The following is a 24,387-nucleotide window of genomic DNA, read 5'->3' as shown; positions in this document are numbered from 1 at the left end:
CAGCGGCAGAGGACCCGAGGGGACCCGGTGGCCTGAAGGGGTCCCCTGTGTGCTGCCTTGGGCACCCCGACCCTGTGTATTGTGGGGGCAGTGAGGCCCAGGGAGGTCGAACAGCTCCACCGCCTGGTGACAGCCTGTTCTCCTGGCTGCTTTGTGGACACCCTGGCCACAATGGGGCTTGGGCTACCCTCTTAGGAGAGCCCCCACTGCTCACCCCCCAAGTGGGATGCTGCCTGCCCAAGTCACTGGATGTCAGGGGGCAAGTCCATGTCAGGATAGCAGGGTCCAGCACTCACCCCCTGGATGCCTGGGACCTTGTCTGGTCCTACCCACGGGCTGCATCCCATCCTCTGGCTGAAGCTGCCTGAGTACCCGCCCCGCTGGCTGGACACACGGTGGCTGCTCGGAGGTGCCTACTGACCACACATGGGCCTGAGCCGAGCTGCTGAGGGCAGTACTGATCCCACAGCTGGAGCCGGCGTGCAGGGATGGGGGGCTCTTGGGAGCCTACCAGGACAGACAGCCTAAGCGGGGACACAGCATCCCCTCTGTGACAGCAGGGTGTGGGGGTGGCACCTAGAGGAGGAAGGTGTCCTGTCTGCCCCATTCCCATGGCTGCAAGAGGCGCTACCATACCCCTGCTCGGCCCCCCGGAAGTGGCACCACGTCCCCGTGCTGGCCACGTCGAGCGGCTCCAAGCAGCCAACAGAGGCACTCCAGACCTTATCTGGAAACTGAGGCCTAAGTGAGGACACCATCCTGTCCACACACGGCACCTTATACCCTGCAGATCCCTCACCCTTCAGAGCCTCCCCCCCAGCATCCCAGAAAATCCAGCTCCCTGGCCAGCTCTCCCGCCTGTGTCCTCTGACACCTGCCAACGCCTCCAGGCTCACCTCTATCCCCAGCACTCTAGGGCTCCCCTGTGGGCCAGGTGGGGTGAAATTCTGTGCTCGTCCGGCACCGAGGGCCTCTGCCACTGATTTGAGATTCTGAGACATTTGCCAAGAGGCGCCCATGGTCTCTGTGCAGATCTCAGGCCCAGGTGGGCAGCCAGGTGCGTTAGGGACCACAGTACCCTGTGGCTTCTGCCTCCCCGTACATCCTTAGGGTGGACTCGTAGGCCCTGTGTCCACGCCGCTCCTGGGCCCCTCCCATGGGCTCAGGCCTGTGTGTGCGCAGACAGCGCGGCCGTGAAGCGTCGGTTCTGAGGACTCGGGGGTGAGCTCAGCTCAGCGATGCGCACAGCTTTCACGGTGGGACCCGATGCGCCTCAGAGATAATGATGAGTGGCCGTCCACAGCGCTGACTCAAAGCCCCTTTCCCTAGGAGAGGATGGATGTTCCCCAAAGACACCCGCCCACCTGCTCAGCAGCTGGCGAGCTTCAACAGCCCCGGCTTTTTAATTGTTGTGCAAAGGAAGCACTCAGCTTTTCTGCCGTGGTCAGCAGAGGGATTCAGCAGCTTCCGCTGGCTGGGCACCGAGCCCAGCACTGAACTGGCCCCACCCAATGAGGCTACAGCGTCTGCGGGCTCTCCTGGACCCTGGGCAGGGACGAGTGAGCATCTGCACACACACACAGACTTATGCTTGTGCACGTGAACACACACCTCCATGCACACTCACACACATGTCCCCACACATGCACGGACACCCATGCACATCTATACATGTGCACACCTATGCACATCCATGCTTGCCCGCACACACATTGCACACGTCTCCCCTCCCCAATCCCTCTGTCAAACGTGTCTCCAGGCGCCTTGGAAATTCTGAACCGAGCATGAATGATCAAAGAGTGCATCTTAGGAGAGGGACCGTTCCCTTAGCCAGCGGGGGTGTCCCTCAGTCACACTCGGGGCCCTGCATGGTCGTTGTGAGCATTAGGAGCAGTGTGGACTCCTAACAGGAACCCTGGGGGGAGAAGGAACGTTTTCCCAGGTGTGTATGTCCAGCCTGAGGAGCAGGCCCCTCCTCCCAGAGGCCCGTCTCGGGCTGGGCCTCGACGAGGGCTGAGCTTGGGGAGGCAGGCGATCCCGCGGCTTTCTCACGTCTGGTAACACGAGTCTCATATGATACAGTTTCCACGTCTGGTGTCGTGGATGAGACTCTACCTCTCACCCCCCTGCCACCTCCCAAACCGAGGTCGCGGTGTGCTGGCTCAGTGAGTGCGTCGTGTATGAGCCGAGTGACCAGGGGGCCCCCCTCACGGGGCCCTTTCAGAGCAGAGCTGTGTTTGGTCTTTTACATAAATAGGATCCCGTTGAAAGGGTTGTTTACATTTGTAGAGATGCGTCCACACGGGTCACGTGGACCTGCTCGGTCACAGAGCGGCACTGTCCTGCATTAATGGACATCCAGCGTTGTCCTAAGGCTGTGATGGAAATCCGTGCCTGGGCCTCCCTAGGCTCAGGGTGAGGATGTCCCGGGGAGAGGCTCCGGGTCATGCTGTTATATCACAGGCAGTCCATGGCTCCGGCGGCTCCACTGGTGTCACGTGACACACATGGACACAGAGCCCGGGTTCCACACGCTCCCCGCCCTGGACGTTCTCAGACCGCACATGGCTGTCAGCACGTGAGACCACTCGGCTCCGTCTCCTGAGAGACCAGTGAGGCAGAAAGCCTGTTCCCATGAAGGCTTATTTGTTCATTTTCTCTTCTTTGAGCTGCTGCTAGTCCGTCCTTTGCCTTGTTTTCCACTGGTTTGTCTTTTCCGCATGACTTTCGGGCATTCTTGCAGTGACCTGCCCATCGTGGCTGGTGTGGCTGTGTCCTCCCTGGTCACTGCTATTCTGTCCTCTTGCCAACGAGTCTTCACTTAAACAGAAGCGTCTTGCTTGATGTGGAAGCATTTGTAAGTCTGTTCCTCTACGCTTTCTGGTTTTCGTGCATTGAATAAGAGGCCTTCTCGAGGCCAAATGTGATTCCCCTGTTTTCTCTTGCAGTCTCTTCCTCAGCTTGGGGCTGTGAGCTGGGGTCTTACTTTAGCTAACGGAAGGCACGCGGCCGTAGAGCAGAGCCACAGAGGTACCTGGGTTCCCGCACTGGCCCTGCCAAGGTTAGGTGAGCTCCTTCAGGCCTCGGGGCCTCCATCCCCCCACCAGCCAAGGATGCTCTGAGCACCCCGGTGGCAGCCCTCGGAGGGTGAGCTGCCTTGACCCAGCACCGCGCTACTCAAGGCCCCCCCACCGCCTCCTTTCTCACGACCTAAATTTTCCTGCTGTGTGTCCTTTCTTGTGCCAAATCCTCCAGTTTCCATTGCTGTGGCTATATAAATTAGTCCTGACAGCCGGCAAGGCGAGTCCCTTCTCTCTGTTTTTATTCTCACACTCGTTTTGGCTGTTCTTGCACAATTATTCTTCGGGATGTATTTTGGAAATGATTGATCAGGTTCTGAGAAAGTGACCGTGCATGTTGATGGGAGCTGATTACCTTTGCCCCTTTTTCTGGAGAATGGACTCCTGAGCCATGGGGAACGTGACCTCCTCCCCCTCCCGTGAGTGACAGCTTCTGGCCCATCTTTCAGGACCGACATCCGATGTCTCCCAGTGGTCCTGAGGTTTGTGGCGAGTGGAGCTCCGGGTCCTTGGCTTTGGCAGCTGCCATGAGCAGCATCTTCCCATGATGCTCACTGCTTTGCTCCTGGTCTGCGTGACACTCTCAGATCTGGCTGCATCCTTAGATGCTCTCATTTGTTCCAGTAGTTTCTCAGTGGATTCTCTTGGGTTTTCCAGCTAAATGATTATTCCAGCTGCAAACAGAGCCCATTTCTTCCTTTCAGTGCCCGTTGTTCTCCTTTTCTTGGTCTCGGTGCACAGGTCGGACCTCCCTTCACGGCCAGCAGACCCGTGCTCCCACCTTGCGTGGGAATGCCTCCAATGTTTCACTAGAGGCAAAACCGTTTGCCTCGACTTCTTGGAGATTCCTCTTGGTGTTGTTAATCAAATTAAGAATGTTTCCCTCCATATCTAATTTATTATTGGGTTTTGACTCGAGTTTTTTTTCTATATCTACTAACATGATCATATGGAATTTCTCCTTTAATTTCTTAGCATAATGAAGCACATTGCATCTTTTTTTAGATAAGTCCTATTCGACTTCGCGTTGTGGTGTTGTTTTAATACACTGCTGGATTCCACTTGCTAAGAGTTTATTTAGGAATTTTGTGCTTAGAGTCATATGGGAGATTGCCTAGTGCCTCCATTGGCGCTGTCCGTGCCTGGTTGGTGATGGGATCAGGCCAGCCTTGGGAGATGAGCAGAGTAGCTTTCATTTCTTCCTGTGCCTTGGGACCGTTTGGCAGAGGTGGCAGAACTTGGCCGTGAAACCATCGGGGCCTGGTGCCTTTGGCGGAAGAAGCAGTCTGACCACTTTACCTTCCTCAGTCCTGACTCCTTGACCACTAACGGACAGAGAGGCAGAAATCCCTGGCCTTCAGAGGGGTTCCCCCACCGCCCAAAGGCAGCTCAGCCTGGAGGTAAACAGGACGGCTGAGCATCAGGCCGACCTGGCCTCCCATCCCGCGGCCCCTTTCTGGGCTGCGGGACCTCAGTGAAGCTCCTCAGGCTCCGTGAGCCCACGAGTCCTCGTGTCACATTATGGAGAGGGAGTCCTGGCTCCATGCCGCCACCCTGCAGCCCCAGTCCCCACACTCCGCCGGGCTCTCCCTCCCCTGGAGTTGGTGGGTCAGGGCACAGGACCACGTGTGCACAGACTGCTGGGGTGGGGCTCCCATTGTGTGTACTGGGGGTGGACCTCCTTTCTCATCCTGGCCTCTCTGGCTGGGTCCCATAGATCAGCACCTGAATCCAAGCTCCCCAAAGGGACCTCCAGCTGACCGGGGAGGGCGTGATGGGGAGCTGACCATCCCAGGGACCTGATGCTTGCAGTCAGAGCCTTTGTCCACCAGAACTCGGCCAGACTGCTGGCTAACGGGCCCCAGATTAAAAACTGACATTGATTAAGCACTCGTCCGCTGGGTACTATGATGAACACCTCACACTCACTATCTCTTTACATCTTTACAATCACCCCGTAAGGACAGAAGACATCAGCATAGTCATTTACAGATATGGAAACAGACTCAGAGAGGTCAAGTGACTTTCCCCGGGCCACCCAGCATGGACTGGTAGGGCAGGGCCAAGCCACACTCGAGTCATCGGGACCCTAGGCTGCTCCCTGGACCTGGCAGTTCTGTGCCCATGGGCCCCCCAGAGTCCCCAAGAGGAGCAGGGGCTCCCCCAGCCTTGCCTGGGAGGGGGGCTGCTCTGCCCTGGCTCCAGGGGGCGGCAAGTCCCACAGGTGGGGCTCCACACTTTGTGCTGAGGGTGAGTGAGGGCTGGGGAGTTGGACGCCTGTCTCGAGTCACCAAAGCACTGAGTTCTTGTAGAAATCAGCAGTTCTTTGGTGCGGCCGTCCACACAGAAGATGAGGAGATGACAGGCGTGGTCTCGGGGGTCCCAGACTTCCTCCTGGACCTTTCAGGTCATGCAGGGAGGAGGGGGTGGGAAGGGGAGATGAGGAGGCAGAGACTGCGAGGTGGGCCCCCCGTGTCCAGACAGCTGTATCAGGGTCGTGTTCTCACCCCACCCGGACCATCTCAGCTTCTGCGGGGATGGGACCCCCCCCAAACCCACATGTCCAAAAGCTCTCAGTGACACCGTCCTTCAGGCTCAGGGAGAGGCCTGTACCAGACCCTGGCAACACAGGGAGAAGCTGCACAGCCATGTCCATCCCTCCTGCCATGGGCACCTTTCCAGGAGACCCCAGGGCCCTCGGCCAGCACAACAAACAATCAGCTCCCCGTCGGCTTTTGGCTCTGCTAGGGGAACAGGGAAGATGCCAGGAGGTCTGTGGGGTGTCGGTTCAGACCCTGTGCTCACTCGATTGTCCAGTGTCGCAGCAACACCGCAAGGGAGAAGGGGCAGTGTACCCTTGTCACCACCCCCCCCCCCAGCCACATCGCAGGGGCCCAGGCCAGGCCTCCTGACTTCTGGCGCATCCCCGTGTCCCCCTGAAGCAAACGGAGGTGTCACCTCTGAGCTCCTCCACGGGCCCTGCCAAGTCTGGGCCTCGAGACTGGGAGAGAAACCTGAAGCAGCTGGAAATGGGAGGATGGGAGCCGGCCGCACCTAGGGAGCCAGCAGTCCCTTGAGGTTCTGCCGTTGAAAGAGGCTTTCAGCAAGCAAGGGGCAAAACCAAGGAAATACAGCCCCCACCTCTGGCCATGTGCTCCCCTGCCTGCCCACTCCGCCCCACGGCCCGGCTAGCTTGTGACTCAGGAAAAACATGCAGCCACGCTGATGCAATTAGGAAAATGTTATTTCTCGAACGCTGCCAGGTCCTCGAGGCTGACCCCATGACCTGGGAAAACAGTGGGCGGCATGTTGGGCCTGTGCCTGCCACTTGCAGCTTCAGTCTGGGACGGCCTTCAAGCCGCTCCTGACGGCTCTAGGATGGGGGTGCCGACACTCGCCTGCTGCTCATCCGGGGGTGGGGGGTGTGGGACGGGCCCTGGGTGGGGCCTCAGGGAATGTGCCTGCCCTTCCCGGCTTGAGGAAGAGAAGGGTTTTGTGGCACCTGTCTGCCCGCGTGGACCTCATGCCCCAGGTGAGTGGCCCTCGTTCCCAGCCTCTGGGCACAGCCTGCCCTCCCTCGATTTCCCGGCGTGGGGAGCTGAGTGTGGTCAGCTGACTCCTACACTTGCTCCAGGCGAGCTGGGCTCCTCCACCCTCCTTGCTGCCCTCCTGCCGGTCACAGCGCCTTAGGGGTCGGCCCGATCGGGTGGAGACCTCCCTCTCCCCCAGCCCATTCTGCCCTCCCTACAGCGACTTAGAAGGGGTCCAGGAGGCCCCTTTCCTGGTCCCCTGACACTAAAGGATCACAACCGTGCGCCACCCTCCTGAAGGAGTGGAGGGTGTCAGCTCTTAAAGGAGCCGGGCGAAGGAGATGCTCAGCCCAGCACAAGAATTCCTGCCTCTTCACAGGCATCCCACTGTGGGCCATCTGAGGGGCTGCAGTGATGGGTGGCCTGGGGATGGACTCACCTGGAAGGTCAGGGGGATACCAGAGGCCCAGGAGTCCAGGGCGCAGATTGGGGTCAGGAGCCCTGAGGTCTGACCTGAGTCTCCCCCTCGCGCCGATGGCCCAGACCTCCATTTTTCCATCTGTGCTGTGGACATAAGTGTCTCCAGGGCATCCAGTTAATGGATGTGCAGCTGCTCTGCTGGGTCAGGGGCCGCGTTGCTGGGACGGGGCTCAAAGGATAGCGATCCTCTGATTTGGAGGGCTGAGAGGTCCTGGCTAATGCCCAGAGGGCTTGGGGGCTGCTGCCCCAAGAAGCTGGGAACTAGGAGCCTAGAAGTTGCTCTGCTGGCCCCTGCCCCAACTTGCTGCATGTGGGGGCAGCTGCAGCCAAAACTCACCTTGATGTGGGGATGCAGGCAGGAAAGACGCAGGAGCCCAGAAGGTGAATGCTTGGACCCCAAAAGGCTGCACACCACCAAGGACCCTCCCAGTTTGCCTGGCCTGGCCCTGTCCCCCTGCTCTGGCACTGGCAGGCCCTTTAACTCAGGTGACTGGGATGAGGGTCTCTGTGGCCCCAGTGTCCTAGTGACACTCTCAAGGATAGCTCGGGCCCAAGGGAATCCTGCCTTCCCCCAAAGACGACCCCTCCCAGTGTCTGATCTGACCTGAGCTGCCCCCAGGAGGCGGCAGACAAAGGCCTCTTCTTAAGCATCCTGGTCACCCCCTGCCCCGCTCCCAGCAGCCTGAGGGTCTGAGAGGAGGCCTTTGGGCAGAGGCGGGTGTTGTGGACCCTGAGGAAGGCTGAGCAGCCAGCCCTGGCAAAGGCTGTGCGTGGGGGGAGCTGAGAGGGCTGGCATGGCCCTGGCGGGGGTCCAGGGGTGCTGTGAGTGCCTGCCCCTGAGCTGGCAGTGACAAACCTCCCCGTGCCCTGCAGGCACCTTGGAGTGAGCCTCCCCCAACCCAGCCCGCACAGCTGGGGCGGGTGCGGCAGGTGCGGTGGCGGCCGGCTGGGCTGCGCGGGCTGCGCGGCGGGGCGGGTGGGCGGGTGGGCCAGGGGCTGGCCGTCCCCGCGCGGGCGCGGGCTGAGGGGGCGCTGGCGTGTGCCCGCAGGCAGCTGGGCGCCGGGGACGGCGTGCTCCTGGACACCGCCAGCCTCAAGATGAGCGACCTGGACTCGGAGGTGCTGCCCTTGCCGCCGCGGTACCGCTTCCGGGACCTGCTGCTGGGCGACCAGTCCTTCCAGACCGACGACAGGTAGGCGGGGCGGCCTGGGGTCCGCGCGCCGCCCCCCGAGGCTGCGCGCTGGGAGCTGTCCGCGGTGCTGAAGGCCGTCCGCGCGCCCGCGCCCTTCAACTTTCCCGGGCTGCCTTCCGGGCGGGAGAAGTTCCGCGGGGGGATGCGGAGAATGCGAAGCGTTTTCCCGGGAGGGGCCCTGGAGGATGGGACGGGATGCTCCGTGCTGGGGAGTCTCCCCAAGACCGATTCCCGGGTCTGGTCTCCCCAGTCTGCTCCCAGCCCCCCAGCCCCGCTCGCAGCTGTGTTGATTTGGGGGACAAGCCAGGGCCGGAAGCACTCTGATGGCGGAGCCCCACGGTCTGGCGGAGGCCTGGTGTCCTCCGGACTCTGGCCGTGGTCATTTATTATTAATTGAGGGACAGCGTCCTTCAAGCTCATGCCGTGGTCACTTATTGAGAGTGACAACGCTCCTTCACTTCGTATTCTCCTGGGTGGAACAAAGCAAAATGAATTTGAGTCTTTCCGTAAAGGACTGGCAGAATGAGCCCGTGGGAATAATTCATACGCTGAGGGGGCTGGCAGGAAGCTGGGAGAAATGTTGCTTTTCTCTGCCTTTTCCCCAAATAGCTGTCTTGGGTAAACACCCAGCACTTTAGCTCCGTCAGCCTCAGGGGAGGCGTGAAGGCGAGCGCCGAGGACTCACGCAGGGCTCTGGATCCTAAACACTTTCCTTGCAGAGTATGGTGGGGGTGCGGCCGGGGCCAGTGGTATCTGTGGGCTCCTTCCCCGCCCAGCCCTGGACTGGGTGAGCGAATCTGCATTTTCCCCCAACAGTGCAATCATTCAAGTTAGCACATAAAGCACATGAGATTGAAAATTGTCAGGACACAACTGAGCTCTCAGAATAACCCACTGCTGATGCAGCTGGGAAAAAGTCATGTTTGTGAATAAGGTCAGTACGTAGGGAATGTGTGTATGAGGAGCTGCCAAAGCTTGTGGAGAGGGATCTTAAAATCAGCCTGCTGCTGGAAACAGAACATCCTACCAGACCTCACATGACATTCGGGTGCCTTCTCCAAGTAGAATCAGGAGGGGAAATTGACCCCAAAGTCTTCATCCACGTAAAGTCGAGGATGGAGTCTGGCAGAGGGCCTTTCTAAAGGTGATCTTGTTTTATCTTGTTAGGCTGAGTCTTATAGCAATAAACAAACCCACCCAAGAACACCTGCCCAGGTAAAGAGTTTAGTTCGACCCCCTGCATGAGCTGAGGTTGGGGAGGACAGGTGGGTCCTGGCATGCGTCTGTGACGGGAGGCTCTCCTGCCCTCCTGGAACTCGAGACAGGGCTGGGGGCTTCCCTTGGCTGAAGCCGTGTGCTCAGCACCTCCCAAGTCAGCACCAGCCCCTTGGTGCTCACTCCCCTGGAACTTGGCTAATTCTCAGAAACAGCACCCGGAGAGCCTTCTGATCTTGGGCAAGAAACGACGTCCGTCTCCCTGAGTGGGCCCAGGTCCTCTGGCTGCCTCGATAAATGCCAGTGACTGTGGTTGATGTAATTGGAGTGACACATCCTCAGTTGTCAGAGGTGGACAGCAAATGTCTTCGCCGTGGGCCATGGGTGGGGGAGGGGGGGGCGTGTGTCTGCTGGGCAGGAGTTCTCCCTGTCCCCTGGGGTGTGGGAAGCTGGCCCTGACTCCTCCACAGTGTCCCAGACCCTGTGGTTTGGGGTTTCCTGATGTGGTAAAATATACAGAACATGAGATTTAGGACATTCACGACGTCGTCTACCACCACCACTGTCCAGTCCCAGAGCACTCCATCCCCCCAGAAGGAAACCCCATGCCCATCAGCAGTCACTCCCCACTCCCCACCCCACCCCAGCTCTAGGCAACCCCCAGTCTCCGTTCTGCTCCACCTTGTTTTCAGGGGGAGAGCCTCCTGTGTGCCAGGCTCAGGGGCCTTGTGGCTGTATGTGGATGGCATTCAGAGGTGAGCTGTGTGTGCATGAATCCTTCAGAGGAAAGACCCCTGTGGCCCCATGCGTGGAGACACTGCACTGGTGTTTACAGGACTGCCCAGCCCTGGGGGATGTCAATGGGAAGGAAGGAGCTTGACCCTGCCAGGCCATTTGGGAAAGATCCCCCTTGTTGCCCCAGAGCAGAGGCATGGGGCCCAGGTGGAGGTGGGTGGCCCTCAGAGTGTCCAGGGCTCACAGGTGGGGAGGGGGCTCTGGCTTGCACTTCTCCAGCCAGTTTCTGGGTGATACTGCCACTGCACCCATGAAAGCTGGAGGGGAGCCGTGCTGGCTGCACGGCATACCCGGGGCCAAGCGGGCAGCTAGGGGTGGGGCATGGGGAGCAAGTGAGGTGGGGACCTGGAGGGGACCATGGGGCCCAGAGGAGGCCTCTCCACTCACTGCCAGCCACATCAGTAAACACAGTGCAGGGAGCCCCATCAGAAGAGTTTCTCTTTTCTCGAAACTTCTTTGCCCAAAGGCAGCTGTGCAGCATCTACAGCAGGGCCAGTGAGTCTGGCCTGGCCCCTTTCGTGAACCCCCAGACTCTGGAATGCCGCCTCGTGCTCACAGTCTGTGCTCCCAGGTCTCCTCAGGGCAGGCAGTGCAGGGAACCCGGATGGGATTCCTGGGGGTCGTGAGATCCCCTGGGCCCCATTCATGAGGATATACACGTGGAGGCCCCGGCAGGGCTCCCAGCTGACACTCAAGCTCAGGGGGTGCCGGGGTCCCGCCCCGGGGGAGTCCAGGTTCCTGAGGGATGGACGGCGTCGGCGCGATGAGTGAGGGGGAAATAAAGAGGACGTGAGACTTGGGTTGGTGTTAGCAAGTCCGACTTTACTGTGCACAAGTGTCGTTTATATATTTTTCAGGATTAGTACAGAAATAGTTCTACAAATATTCTCAGAGAGATAAGGAAGTGAAAAACGAGCACAAGAATATTTATTAGCATTCTATTCTATAGAGCATAAGGTTAATGGTAGTCTTCTCCGCAATTAACTAGTGTTTGTTGTCTCTAAGCTAAAGGAGATAGGTACCTAGGCGTCTGTTGTAATTCATGGTAAAGTTAAATCAAAGAGAGAAGGTCCAGGCCTCCGGACAGGACAGCAGCCCGTCTGGTTACATCCTGGTGGAGCCATCCCTGCCTCCCTCAATCATTTACGCCATTAGTGTAGATGGTTAATGGGAACAAAAGGCGACTCCAGGGAGTCTTATCCCCAGGGCTATCTGCATTCTCAGTGGGCAGTTTAACATCTTTACATTTTCGCGCGCTTTGGGGGGTGGAAGCATTCCTTTGTCTTTTAGATTGTAGAGCTAACAGTCCCTTAAGTACACTGCCGGAGAAAGTTATCACTTTGTTAGTAAAGTAAAGGGCTGAAAAGCTAAGCTAAACTGTATATCTTCAAGAATAAAAAACAGAAATAAGTATAGACATAACCTTGCTAGAAAGCATGCATATAATTTCAGAAAATATCAGGGGTGTGGGCCGGCCATTCTTCACTGAGGGGCATCCCTGCACCCCTCGGCCCTTCCACTCATCAATTATTTATTATTTATTGCTTCTGGGAGAAAACCTCTATAACATTTTAACAGAAAGCAGAAGGTCAAGAATAATATATAGATACTTCTTGATCATCCAATTAACCAGCAAACTTAGAAGGACGATGCATATATATATTTAGACAAAGAACTGGAGGGAGAAGGAAACATTAACCAGATGGAGGCCATAAACCTAATTCGACATCTTATCTGGGCAGGATTCCTTTCTGATTGTCTCAAATGGGACTGTGTGCTCCTCCAATAATTAACTGAAAAATATCTTGAAAGTTACCTGCAGGTGGTCACATTCTCTTACTATATCTAATTTTCCCGGGAGGTAGTGCCTCCCAAGCAGCCACCCAAAGGAGTGAAAACTGGAGGTTAAGAAAGGAAAAGGAATGAAGGGCAATTAGAAGCAGCACAGGTTTCAGAACTATGTGAGGGGCTGGCCGGTTATTCTTCACCAAGGGGCGACCCTGCACCCCTCGGCGTTAATCGGCTGGACCCTGTCAAACAGCCGATCAAATGATGTAGCCACGGCTCCCAGCAAGGGGGAGGAGGGGACAATGGCCTGGCTATTGGAGGCCCCCTCCTGGGTGCCTGTGACATGGGCCCCTAGAGCCCCTGTGTCCCTCCTCCCCCTCAGCCCCTCTCTCACCTCTCGAAGCCTGTGCCCCCATCACTGAGTCCCCAAGTGGAGGATGGAGGGGCGCCTGGCCTGTCAGGACCCCTCTGCATGTATGGAGGGGGGTGAGGGACAGGGAGCAGGCTCTGGGTCTGAGAGGCTGTGGGGCACAGAGAGGTTTGAGACCAAGAAGATGTGCTTGCCCCCCACTCAGGCCCCGTGTGCGCTCACGTGGGCTTGGAGTGCCCTGGGGACAGTCCCAGAACCATGAGGGGGAACCTGGGTGGGGTCCTGGGGCTGCCGGCTCACAGGCTGATGGCCTGGACAAGTGGCTCGGCCAGGGGGCATCTCAGGTCTGGGAGATAAGCTGTGCTTGCCCTCCTTCTGCATCATGAGGGGCGGGGGCACAGGGAGACCCCCACCACCAGCAGCAGCAGAGGGCTGGCTCCCTGCCCTGCACACCCTCCACCACATTCGCCTGGATTCCTGCCGCTGGAACCTTCCCTCCTCCCTGTTCTCCACCAGTCCTGCTCACAGGCCCCGGGGCAGGCTCTGCGGGGTGAGTGGGGGTGCTGCCGCCCAGCTCCTGGCAGGCAGTGAGCAGGTGGGCAGGGCTGTGGGCTTCCTGTTCTCCAGGGGAATGAAGCCATGAGCAGTGAGTCACCACGGCCTCACACACTGTGGCCTTGGCGGCGGGAGGAGGCTCGGCCCACGTGGGCGAAGGAGGCTGCACTGCTTCGACCAGTCTCTCCCGGGGGCAGCCAGGCGGGGGAGGCGAGCAGAGGCAGAGCTCGAACACCTTCCTGGGGCAGCCAGGTCCTGGAAGGACCCTCACTGCTGCCTGCAGGGCCAGGTCTCAGGGGCCCAGGGAGCAGGGCTCTCAGCAGAAGTGCACCTGGACCCTCCAAGGCCTGGGGCTCGGGGCTCCCTGCTCCATCCCAGGACAAGCTCACTGCCCCTCTGCCCCAGGATTCCAAGCCCCTCCCCATCTGGAGCTGACCCTCTTGCCTCTCTGGAATCCTGAGCACATGCATCACGGTCCTGGGGGGCAGACTCAGGGTCCGAGTACCTCCTCATGGCTCAGCTCGAGGCTGCAGGCCCCGGCGAGGCTGTGAGCCCTCCTTCGTAGGGGGTGCAATGACACCCCAGGACCCAGCCCCGCGGGGTTGCCCACAGCTGGAGGCGATGTTGGGGTCGCACCCTCCCCTCACTCCCAGGCATCTGAGTGGAGGAGGGGCAGGTGACGAGAAGCATCCTGGCCAAGGAGCATCCCGGCTGAGGCTCCAGGCTCTGGGGAGGTCGCCAGTTTGCTGGAGGAAGGACATGGAGGCCAGGCCTCCCGGGATCAGAACGCTGCCCCGAGGGCCCCCTTCTGCTGTCTGCCTTAGATCCTCTGACAGCAGAGGAGGGAGCTTGACTTGTTTCTCTGGAGTTGAGCAACACCAAATATTGTTTCACACAACAAGCTGAGGAGTAGGAGCAGGCAGGCCAGACTGTCAGGAGAATGGGGGGCAATGAGGACAGGCCCCTGCCCTGCCCTGTGGAGCGACTGTTGAAGCCATGGCCCTGGGCAGAGGAGGGGAGCTCCTCCTCAACTCTCGTCCAGCAGGGACCCTCCCACTGGGCCAGGGTGCAGGGAGGAGCAGGTGGGGCGGGCCCCCGAGGGGCTGGGGTCTCTGCAGGAGGAGTGCCCCTTCCCACTGCCCCCTGTCAGCTGAGCAGAAGTGGATCAGGTTGCCCCTGGGGACCAGGGAGTTGAGGGACAAAGCCAGGCTCCTCCCATGGGGTGAGGCCTGCCAAGAGGTGGGGGTGTCTTGGAGCAGCCCCGTTCTCGGAGCCCCTCGCCTGGGTTTGTGGATAATGGAAAGCTCCTGAGCTGGGCTGGAGGGCAGGTGCGAGGGTTAGAACCATCCCCGGGTGCACAAGTGCTGGGGCTGCCCCCTCCCCACCCAGCCCTCCATCCAGCCCATGCCTGCCCCTCAGTGCCCCACCGGGGTCTGTCCTCCTTGTACTGGCCACCTTCCCCCACCCTCCTGCATCCTCCCTGCCCGACCCCTGAAGGCGGGAGGAGTGGCCTGGGAGGGGGCAGGATTCAGAGGGTGGGGACATCATTCTCTGCTCACTGTGCAGGACCCCAGACCTTCCTGAGGGCCAGAGAGGGCAAGCACTTGTGGGGGTCTCTCAGCTGGGAGGGGGTTCAGGGAGGACTGGGGGCTCTGGGGGTGCCTGGGGCCATGGGGGGCGATGTTGACCTCCGAGCATCCTGCAACCTTCTACCAGCCCCCTCCTCCCCACTGGCAGGCACCAAGAGGAGCAGGCGGGAGGAAGGTCGAGGCCAGCCTGACCCAGGGATGAGGATGCAGCCAGGGAAGACACTCCGGGCCAAGAGCTGGGGGGATGGTGGTGCTTTAGGGACAGGGGAGGTTAGAGAAGGAGGCAGGGAGCTGCTGGGGGTGAGGGCCGCAGAGTGTGGGGTTTGGGGAAGCGTGTCCCCCTGGTGGGGCTGTGGACCCCACAGTCTCACTGGGCCTGAGCCACGAGGCCGGCCCAAGCTTTGCACATGCAGGTTTCACGTGGACTGGTGGGAGGGCGCTATCATAGTGTCCTGTGGAGGCCCAGGATGTGGCCCCCACCTGTGCCAAGCAGGCTGAAGGGGAGCCTGCTTTGGAGCAGCTGAGCCCCGCTGCTCAGGCCTCTCTGCTGGCCCCCGGTCCCTGGGGTCCTTCCTGTGCGGGGTTGCTGAGCTCAGGCCTCCTGGGGCTTATAGATTTATAACTTTGCCAGCCGCCCGCCCCCCCCCCCAGGGCCTTCCTTCTGCGCTGCAGATGACTACCTGGGAGGGGCTGAGCTGGTGGCTCCACCCCGACCATAGTCAGGGTGGGGCCAGCTGGGATCTCAGCCCCTCCCAGGCCCTTCTCCTTGCCCCGCCCTGGCTGGGGGCGTGTGTCCATGGCAAACCCACAGGCCTCAAAGGACATGGCTAGCCAGGGAAGTGGCCCAGGCTGATGGGGCCCAGGCGAGGCTGAGAGTCACCTGCCACCTTCAGCTCCATGCAGAATAGGACTGGATGGCGTCTGTGGAGGGAACGTGTCACCAGGCACCCAGGAGTGCTCAGGTCTAAAGCCAAAAGCCTCATCTCCCCTGTCAGGCCCTCCCGGGCCCAGAACAGCACCCTGGAGCCTGGGGGTCCTCCCGGACGCTCCTCCCTGCATACAGGTGGTCACTCCTGGGGCAGCTGCTTCTGCCCCATGGACAGCCACCCCCCTCACAGCAGCCTCTGATGGGCCACCAATGCTCCTAATTCCCTCCTCCACCCAGACCCAGAATCCCTCCGCCCACCTCAGCTCTGCCACCTGCACCCAAGGCCCTTCCCGTCCCTGCTCTGGCATGGCCTCCACGTCCTCCCAGCGCCTGTGTGCCGTCTCCGCAGTTCCTGGCTTTAAACTATCAACAGAAAAGTGACGAGGACACTGGGCTCATGGAGGCCGCCAGGCTGCCTCCTCCGTGTCCCTCTGGGACTCGCCTTTCCGCTGCTGCCGGACAGAATCAAGGGAGGCCTGGGTGCTGCCAGGTTCTCTAAGATGTCCTGAGGAAGCAAAGTTCGTGTCATGGTTTCTGGTCACTTTCTGGGGCCAACTCTACTGTGAGTGGGGCCGGGGCCAGGTCTGACTCTGCTCCCCATTGTCATCCGGGGTCCCCAGCAGGGAGCAGAGGCCTGGGAGGGGATCCCTGGGTCATGGCGGGAAAAGAGAGGGGCAGCCAACCCCACTCTGGAGGCTCGGGCACCTCCTACCCCTCATCCGTCCCTCCGAGAAAGGGTTCAGGGGACTTGGGTCACCCGCAGCCCTGGGAGGCCAGGAGTGGACAGGAAGAGCAGTGACCGGATGAGGATAGAGGGACAAGAACACAGGGGGATGGTGGCGGAGGGGGTGGTCATCTCCACACAGGCCTGTGGGCGCTGAGGCAGGTCAGCGGGGCTCTTGGACCCGTGTCTGCACGTGGCCTCACCCCTCCCGGGAGCTCGGGGCAACTCAACCAATGTATTAGTATTTCTGTGCAGATTATGGGCCATGGCTCCCCTGTGCCCACACCCCAGGGATATTTGGGGAGACCCTGAGATGGCGTGCCAGGCGTCCCCCAGGAGCCGTGTCCCACCCTGGGCTTGCACGTCTCAGCCCACCACGTCACCTCTATGCCTGCATCCTGGGACTTGTGTGTGTGACTCAAAATTAAATTCCTCCCGAATCAGCGCAGAGCAGACACAGATGCCCAGTGAGGGGCACCAGCATCCTCAGTGTCATGGGAATTGTGATGAGTCTTGGTTCAAACTGTAATTCCCCTTCGTGGACTCTCACGGGGGTCAAGGTCATGAAGGATGCAGCCCCCGACTCTGCAGGCAAGGAACACAGCTCAGTGGGGTCACTTCCATGAGCCCCGGCAGATGCCCACCTCAGGCCTGTTGAGAGGGCCAAGTGAGGTGACCTCACCCACCCAGCCCCTGCAGAGCCTCAGACCCTACGGAGGCCACCCTGGGCCTAGCCCCACCTGGCTAATTAGCCACCGATTCTGTCTCACCCCTGCCCGCCCCTGGCCTGCTTTGCAGAGTGATTAACCAGGGCCCGGATGGAGGGGCCGGGAGCAGGGACAGGGACCCTAGCCCTGGGTCTTCTCCGAAGCGGAGGGTGGCCAAGGCCTCCACCTGTACCCGGCGGAGACTATAATGCCCTGAGGGACAGGGAGGCATTGGGACACAGGCAGCCACCTTGTGCAGGGCCCGCTCCCCAACACGCCAGCCCTCTCACACCCTGCTGGACTCTCTCGGCAGGAGGCGGGGCACACAGGGAGCTGTTGGGGTCCACCCGGGCTGGGCACAGTCAGGCACAGCCAGGATCCTTTCCCAGTCGGCTGACAATGGTCCTCTGACTACGTCCACACCTAATATGTGGAGCCTCTGCACGTGACCCTATATGGCGTCTCTTCCCCAAGAGCTCAGGGAGCCCAGGTGGTGCCCATGAAGTGATCAGAGAACCTGGAGGTGAGTGAGCAAGGGATCCCTAGGCTCTGGGCCTGCAGCCAGGGGCAGGGGTCCGGGAAGTGGCATAACCCAGCTTCAGGGAGACATTCCCGGTGGCCCCCAACCTGTCCTTCACTGTTGGTTTGTTCCATCCAGGAATATTGTGTTGTGTCTGGTTTTTAGGATTCACAAACTCCTTTTAATTCAGAACGACTGCTACCAGATATGGCCCCCCAAGACCCCCCACCCTAATCCCCAAGACTGTGAATAGGATAAGATGTCACACCTGGGAGTACATGACATTACATGGTGTTAGGAGATAAACTGCGTCCCTCCGAAATTCTCATCCCCAGCACCTCAGAACGTGACCTTATTTGGAAATAGAGGCTTTACAGGAAATAAGTGAACATGAGGTCATGGGGGGGCCCTGACCCAGTGTGACTGGTGTCCTCTTAAAAAGGGGAAATTTGAAGACAGGCAGGCACAGAGGGAAGACGTCCATCTGGGAGCCGAGGAGTGAGGCCTGGGGCAGACCCTCCCTCACAGCCTCAGGAGGAACCAGCCCGAGACACCTGCGTCTCAAACTTCCAGCCTCCAGAACTGGAGACAAGAAGTTGCAGTCGTTTAAGCCCCACCTGTGGTACGTTGTTACCACGGCCCTAAGAAACTGATACACGTGGCAAAAGGGGTTTTCATAATTAAAGTTACCAATCCGTTGACTTTGAAGGAATCATAAGGAGATTATCCAAATGGGCGCAATCTAATCACAAAAACCGTCTGACAGCAGAGTGTCGCCTCCAGCTGGAAGCAGAAGATGCCGTCAGAGACTCGGGGCTCTGGGGAACCTGACACCCACTGCTGGCTTTGAAGATGAGGGGCCACATGCCGAGGAAGGAGGGTCGCCTTTAGAAGCTGAGCAGCCGACAGCCCACGACCAGCAAGACAAGGGGGACCCCAGTCCTGCAGCCGCCAGGAACTGAATCCCGCCAAGGACTGGACAGGCGCAGACACACGTCTTCCCCTGGGCTCCAGGCAGAGCCCAGCCCGGCCAACACTGACTTGAGCCTCGTGACACAGTAAACGGGCTGCTTTAAGCTGCGAGGTCGGCAGTCATCTCACACCAGGCCTCTCGTCCCACGGAATGTTCCGCCGCCTGCGTGTGACCTGCTGCCTCTTCGTGGCTTTCGGCTTGTTCGTCTGCCCCCAGTGTGCCTCGTACACTGAATTTTGGGTCTGAAGGCCTGGTGGTCCGAACTCGAAGGACCTAGGCAAGAGGACGTTTTAAGCGTCTCCATGCTGCGGCACGTCATGCTTGTCCCTCCATTGGAGATGACGAGAGGGACACCCTGGGTCAGCAATGACAGCCCCACCTTCGCACTGGGCAGTTATGCTCCTCGCTTGTCACCTCAAGGTGATCCGTCACCCTGGAGCATCAGTTCCCCTCCCCAGTGCATCGGCGGATCGCAGCCCCACGGCGCGTCCTTGCTGAGCCCACACCTGCTGCAGCTGGGGACGGACATGCCAGCCCCCTCGTCCTGCCCCTCCCTCCGTGAGAATCAGCCACCTCCTATGAGCTGCGCATCTCTTTCATCAATGGGAGCTAGCCGTGTGCCCTGAAGTCTAATTCCTGCTGAAAAAGCAGGAAAGCACTCCTTCCTCTGTCTTTAATTACTAGTTTCCAAAGGAAGGCGGCGCACGACGACGGCAGCTGCAGACGGTGAGAACCGAGGGTGACGGTTTTTTTCTGAATTCCTCTTTCCGGGTCTCATGTATTCATGGAGTTACATAGGTTCACCGTGTGTGGTGGGCTGACGCCCCCTCAAGACGTCCACGCCCTCATCCCCGTGCCTGTGTGTGTTTCCTTAGGGGGCAAGAGAGACTTTGCAGATGCGATGAAGTTACAGATCTTGAGGTGGGAAGGTGATCCTGGATCGTCTGGGTCGGCCCAGATCATCCCAGGGTCCTCAGAAGAGGGAGACCGGAGGGCCAGAGTCAGAGAAGGAGAGGTGAGGACGGGAGCAGAGTCAGAGCATGCGAGGCGGGGCCCGAGCCAAGGAGCACAGGGGCCTCAGGAAGCTGGAAAAGGCAGGGAACCGTTCTCCCCTGGAGCCTCCAGAAGGAGCCAGGCCTGCCCACGCTGAGATTGTAGGACTCTGACCTCAGAACCACACGAATACATCTGTGTCGTTTGAAGCCACTAAGTTCATAGTAACGTATTTAGCAACAACCGGAAGCCCATACACCGCGTCTTAACCTTCGTCCCTTCCGATGCCCAGTCGTCCCCACTTGGGCCAGTGGGACCCCTTCCAGCTGGATTCTGTACCCTTGTCTCCCAATTTTTTTTTTTTTTACTGTGGAAAAATAAAACTCACCATCTTACCCATTTTCGAGTGCACAGTTCAGTGGCATTAAGCACATGCTCATTGTTGTTCAACCATCACCACCATCATCTCTAGGACTTTCTCACCTTCCCAGACTGAAGCTCTGTCCCCATTGAACACTCACCCCCTCCCCTCACCCAGCCCCAGCACCACCCCACTTCCTGTCTGTATGGATTTGACTCCTCTAGGGACCCCATGTAAGTGGAGTCCTACAGGATTTGTCCTTTTGTGTTGGGCTCTTTTCAGTGAGCACAATGTCCTCAAGGTCTTTCCCTGTGGTAGCACGTGTCAGGATTGCCATCCTTTCTAAGGCTGCATAATATTCCACTGTGTGGATAGACCACGTTTTGTTAATCCATTCCCGTTGATGGACACTTGGGTTGCTTCCACGTTCTGGCTGTTGTGAATAATGCTGCTATGAACGTGGGTGTCCTATGAACACGGTCTTCAAGACCTTGCTTTCAGTTCTTTGGATAAATTCCCAGGAGTGGGATTTCTGGATCCTATGGTAATTCTGTTTTTAACGTTTTGAGGAACCTCCATCCTGTTTACCACGGCGGCAGCACCGTTTTACATTCCCACCAGCAGTGTCCGAGGGCCCCAGTTTCTTCACGTCCTCGCCCACATTTGTTGTTTTCTGTTTGGTTGATAGGAGTCATCCTGAGGGGTGTGAGGTGGGGCCGCACTGTGGTTTTGATTTGCATCTCCCCGATGGTTAGTGGCGGTGAGCATCTTTCGTGTGCTTCTGGGACCCTGGTCAGCAGCCTGCAAGGCCTCGTTTCGGTCCGAGGGTCAGTCCCAAGTCTTCCAGCAGACAAGGACAACCAGCACAGCCCCTGCCTCACCTCTCCCCACGTGGGGCTGTGGGCGAGGATCCCAGCACCCCATGAATGCACCAGTTCAGCTTCAGAGGGTGGGAACAGGGTTGGGAGGGGCCTGCCCTGCCCCTATGGTTCCCCTGGACTCTGTTTCGGAATGTTTGGATGCCAGCCTGTGCCCCTCTCCTTGCTGGCTTCTGAGGTATTCGTCACTACTGTCACTATGTTAGTTCATCTCTCTGGGCTTGGGAGGCTCCTGGGGCAGCCCTCACACCTGCCCTCGCACCTGTGGGTCTCACACCGCCCACCCTGCAGTCGTCCCTGCTCCTGGGTCCCTCTCCAGCCCAGTCGCCCCACCAGGGTTCCTGGTAGGCATGTTGTCTGGCAGGCACTCTGACACTGTCCAGAATGGATCTGGTAACCCACCCCACCTGCCCCGTTGCTCTTCCCATCCTTCCCAACTCAGGGTGTCACCAGCTACCCAGTCCCTCATCTTTGATTGGCCCTGCCCTTTCCAGTCCTCCAAGAAGTTCCACCTTCAAACACACCTTGGATTCCATCTGGTCCTCCCCTCCTCTGCCCAGCAGGCAGTCCCACTGGGCACAGATGACACCAAGTGACGACCCCTGCCCCCGAGGGCTGCTGTGGGGCAGGGATGGGCAGCGTTGGTGGGAGTGTGCTTGCTGAGAGAAGGGCCTGTATTCTTGCCTCTCCCCCCCACCGAGGAGCCAGGGACTTCAGGTTGTCTGACCCCCTGGGAGTGGGCGGTGCTGGGACACCTCAGGGCCTGGGGTTGGGGGCCTGCCCTCCCTGCCCCACCTCCCTCCGGCCCATCTGGCCTGCCCGCTGGACACTCCTCACAGTGGCCCAGGAATGGGGATCACGGAGCCTCGGGCCACTGCTCCATGCAGGAGGAGTGTCCGTCCTCTCCGCCCAGGAGACGCACCACTCGACTTGTATGCCCAGAGCGGATCATTTCCAAAATAAATCAGACCTGACATAAAAGCAGCCAGTTGAAAAGGCCCTCCCACCCCACTCCCAGACGTAACCCCCCGACTGCTGGCTGGTGGTCCTTCCGTGCACATCAGCCAATAGTGTTCATTAGATCTTACCAAAAAAAGTGTTGGATACCCTGCCCTTGTCACCTGACTCTGATCCTGGACCTCAGACGCCATCGGGATCTGAAGACAGACTGCAATTTCCAAAACCAGGAACAGAAGAGACACAGCATTCGTGGCGGCTGGGCCAGATGCGCTGGGCCTTCCCCACTGACGGACGTGCCACGCCGGCCATTCTGAGCTCCTGTGGGTGTGGCTGCCTAGAGTGTGCTGTTTGTCGCCATTGCTAGACGGATGCAAGCACCACGTTCTTCGTGAAACACAAGTTCTGAGGGTCCCGCGGCCTGAGCCCCACTCCTGAGGGGCCTCCTGTGCCTCCTGGGGCACATGGGCAAGCATCCCTGACGTCCAGCCCTTCTTCTGTGCATTGACAGACACGCGGAGGGACCTCAGCGTTGGCCCGGTGGACGGCGCCCCCGAGTTTGTGCAGGGCGCTGCCCGCGCCTGTTTTATGCACATCACAGAGTATGTCTCACTCACCAGCCAACCCAGACGCTTCCCGCTCTCTGCAGCCGCTCCACGTCACTCCCAGGAAGGGCAAGGAGTGGCTGCCGTGTGCTCGGCCCTCTCCCAGGGGGCAGGCAGGGGCTTGGCCGGTACAGACACTTCCTTCCTCTGGGGCAGACACGACATGAAACGCCCCAGGGGAGATGCACGTGTGAGCCTTTGCTGAGACCCTCACTGGCTTCACACGGGATGTTCGGCACTCGGAGATGTTGGGGGAGGGGCTAGGCCTGGGGCTGGTGTCCTGAGCCCCACCTTCCTCGTACAAACCTGTCTGCGCCAGGCCCTGGTGGTTTGCTGGGTCCCAAGTCGGGTAAAGGAACAGAGGCAGATGGGCAGGCTGGAGCCTGGGGTCAGGAGTCAGGTCTGGGCGAGTCAGGAGGGCCAGGAGCCCTGGCAGCTGTTGAGGGTTGGGGCCTCGTCCGTCCGTGAAACGGAAGGAACTGGACAGAAAAGCTGCACAACGTGGCAGCAGAGAGCCGAGGCTCGGCCAGCCAGTCCTGGGTGGGAGTCCTGTTGCCCTCCTTGCTGCCTCTGTCTCCTGGGGAAGCCACTTCCTCCCTCAGCGCCTCTGTCTCTCCACTTTGCAAGGAATCTGCACTGCCTTCTCCAGTTGTCTGTGTTCAGGGCGACGCTCAGAGCTCTCGGGGCAGGTCGCTGGGCGCAGACAGCGCCCCCAGTGCAGTAGCCGCTACATCCGCGGCCTGGCATCCCGTGCCCCGCGCAGAGCTGAGCCTGGCACACAGGCACTGACAAATGGGTGCCCCTATGGGCTCCCTGATAGCTTTGGGGGCAGGAAATGGGGGGAGGGAGGACTCTGAGTGCCTGCAGGAGGGAGGACAGACAGCGACTTCCCACCTGGCCAGGGGCCTGGACCACCCAACCTGGGCAGGTACCAGGGGTGGGGGCTGGAAGGTGGGCACTGCCCTGGGCAGGTCATCCTGAGCCTCACCCATGTCCCCAGGACCCACAGGCAGGCGCTGACTTGGGCACGCGGCTGAGCACCAATGGCTCTCCCGTCTCCAGCAGCTCCTGCCTGCGGAGGTGAGTAGCCAAGAGCCACCAGCTGTCACCGCGCCACTATTCCTCCCCTCCCCCAGCGCCGTGACTGCCGCTATGATTATTACTACTACTTCCCTTATAAGGCAGCCCCTAGCAACCCTAGGGCCCTGAGAGCCCCCCTCCCACATGGGGTGTCCTTTGCCCACACACGGCCTCCTGGGGTGGGGAGGGGACTGAGCCTGGACGTTCCCGCCGGTGGTGGGGGGAGCCCGGCCGCCTGCCCCCCAGCCTCCCAGCCCCCCTCGGCCGTTCCACTGCGGCGGCGGCGCGGGGAGGGCGCTGGGCGGTGCGCGGAGTTGGTAGCGCCCGGCGCCGCCCCCGCCTCCCGCCGCCGTGCGCTCCCGCAGGATGGCGCGGGCCAAGCTGCCGCGCTCGCCGTCCGAGGGCAAGGCGGGCCCGGGGGGCGCCCCGGCCGGCGCCTCAGGTCCCGAGGAGCCGCACGGGCTCAGCCCGCTGCTGCCGGCCCGCGGCGGGGGCTCCGTGGGCAGCGACGTGGGCCAGAGGTAGGGGCGAGGGCGCGGGCCCAGGGACCCCTCGCGCCGCTGCCGGGAGGGGCTTTGCATCTCTGCCGCTTGCGCCCTGCACGGGTTCCGCTCGGCTGCACCTGCCGCGTTGCCTGCAGCCCCGGGAAGGGGGGGACGGCCGGAGTCTCTCCTCAGATCCCCCCCACCCAAGCGCCCTGACCACCCACTGTGTCTCCAGCCAGCCTTAGGGAGCCTGTGGGACCCCCCCCCCAACTCCCTCCCGCTCTTGGAGGCTGAGCACAGTGGGCCTGCAGACAAGACTGGAGGGGAGAAAGGTAGTGGGGACCTGGGCGCTGTGCCAGGTGGCTTGGTGACCCTAGCTTGAGCCCTGTCCGGCTAGAGACCACACTCATGTTCGTTCCAGCGGCCACTTGGGGGGAGGCAGGTCCAGCATCTGTGTCCCCACTTGAGAGGTGAGCAGCGTGAAGCTCAGGGAGGTCGGGGGGCTAGCAGAAGGCTGCACAGCATTTCAGAGCTGGGACACAGTCAGGGCTGAGGCTTCCTGGGGGCTTGTGCCTGGAGCT

The 24,387-nt window shown here is 60.0% G+C and overlaps 1 protein-coding gene across 8 annotated transcripts in view; it reads left to right on the top strand.

The window, feature by feature from the left end:
• The window catches only part of KCNT1 (potassium sodium-activated channel subfamily T member 1), a 74,513-nt gene that overhangs the window by 5,779 nt on the left and 44,347 nt on the right, over positions 1-24,387 (top strand). For 4 of the 8 annotated variants that reach the window (XM_023629368.2, XM_070250935.1, XM_023629367.2 and 1 more), the window contains exon 1: positions 23,661-23,842. In XM_023629368.2, coding sequence (XP_023485136.1) covers positions 23,688-23,842 — 155 coding nt within the window. In that variant the 5' untranslated portion in view covers positions 23,661-23,687. Of the gene's footprint in view, positions 1-6,418; positions 6,613-8,139; positions 8,284-23,658; positions 23,843-24,387 lie in introns of those variants that run through there. The other 4 variants (XM_070250938.1, XM_023629374.2, XM_023629371.2 and 1 more) reach the window with 3 other exon arrangements.

This window comes from Equus caballus, chromosome 25, assembly GCF_041296265.1.
Source record: "Equus caballus isolate H_3958 breed thoroughbred chromosome 25, TB-T2T, whole genome shotgun sequence".
In the NCBI taxonomy this organism is placed as follows: domain Eukaryota; kingdom Metazoa; phylum Chordata; class Mammalia; order Perissodactyla; family Equidae; genus Equus; species Equus caballus.
Note: the sequence above shows the minus strand (reverse complement) of the source record. Positions and strands in the feature narration are given on the sequence as shown.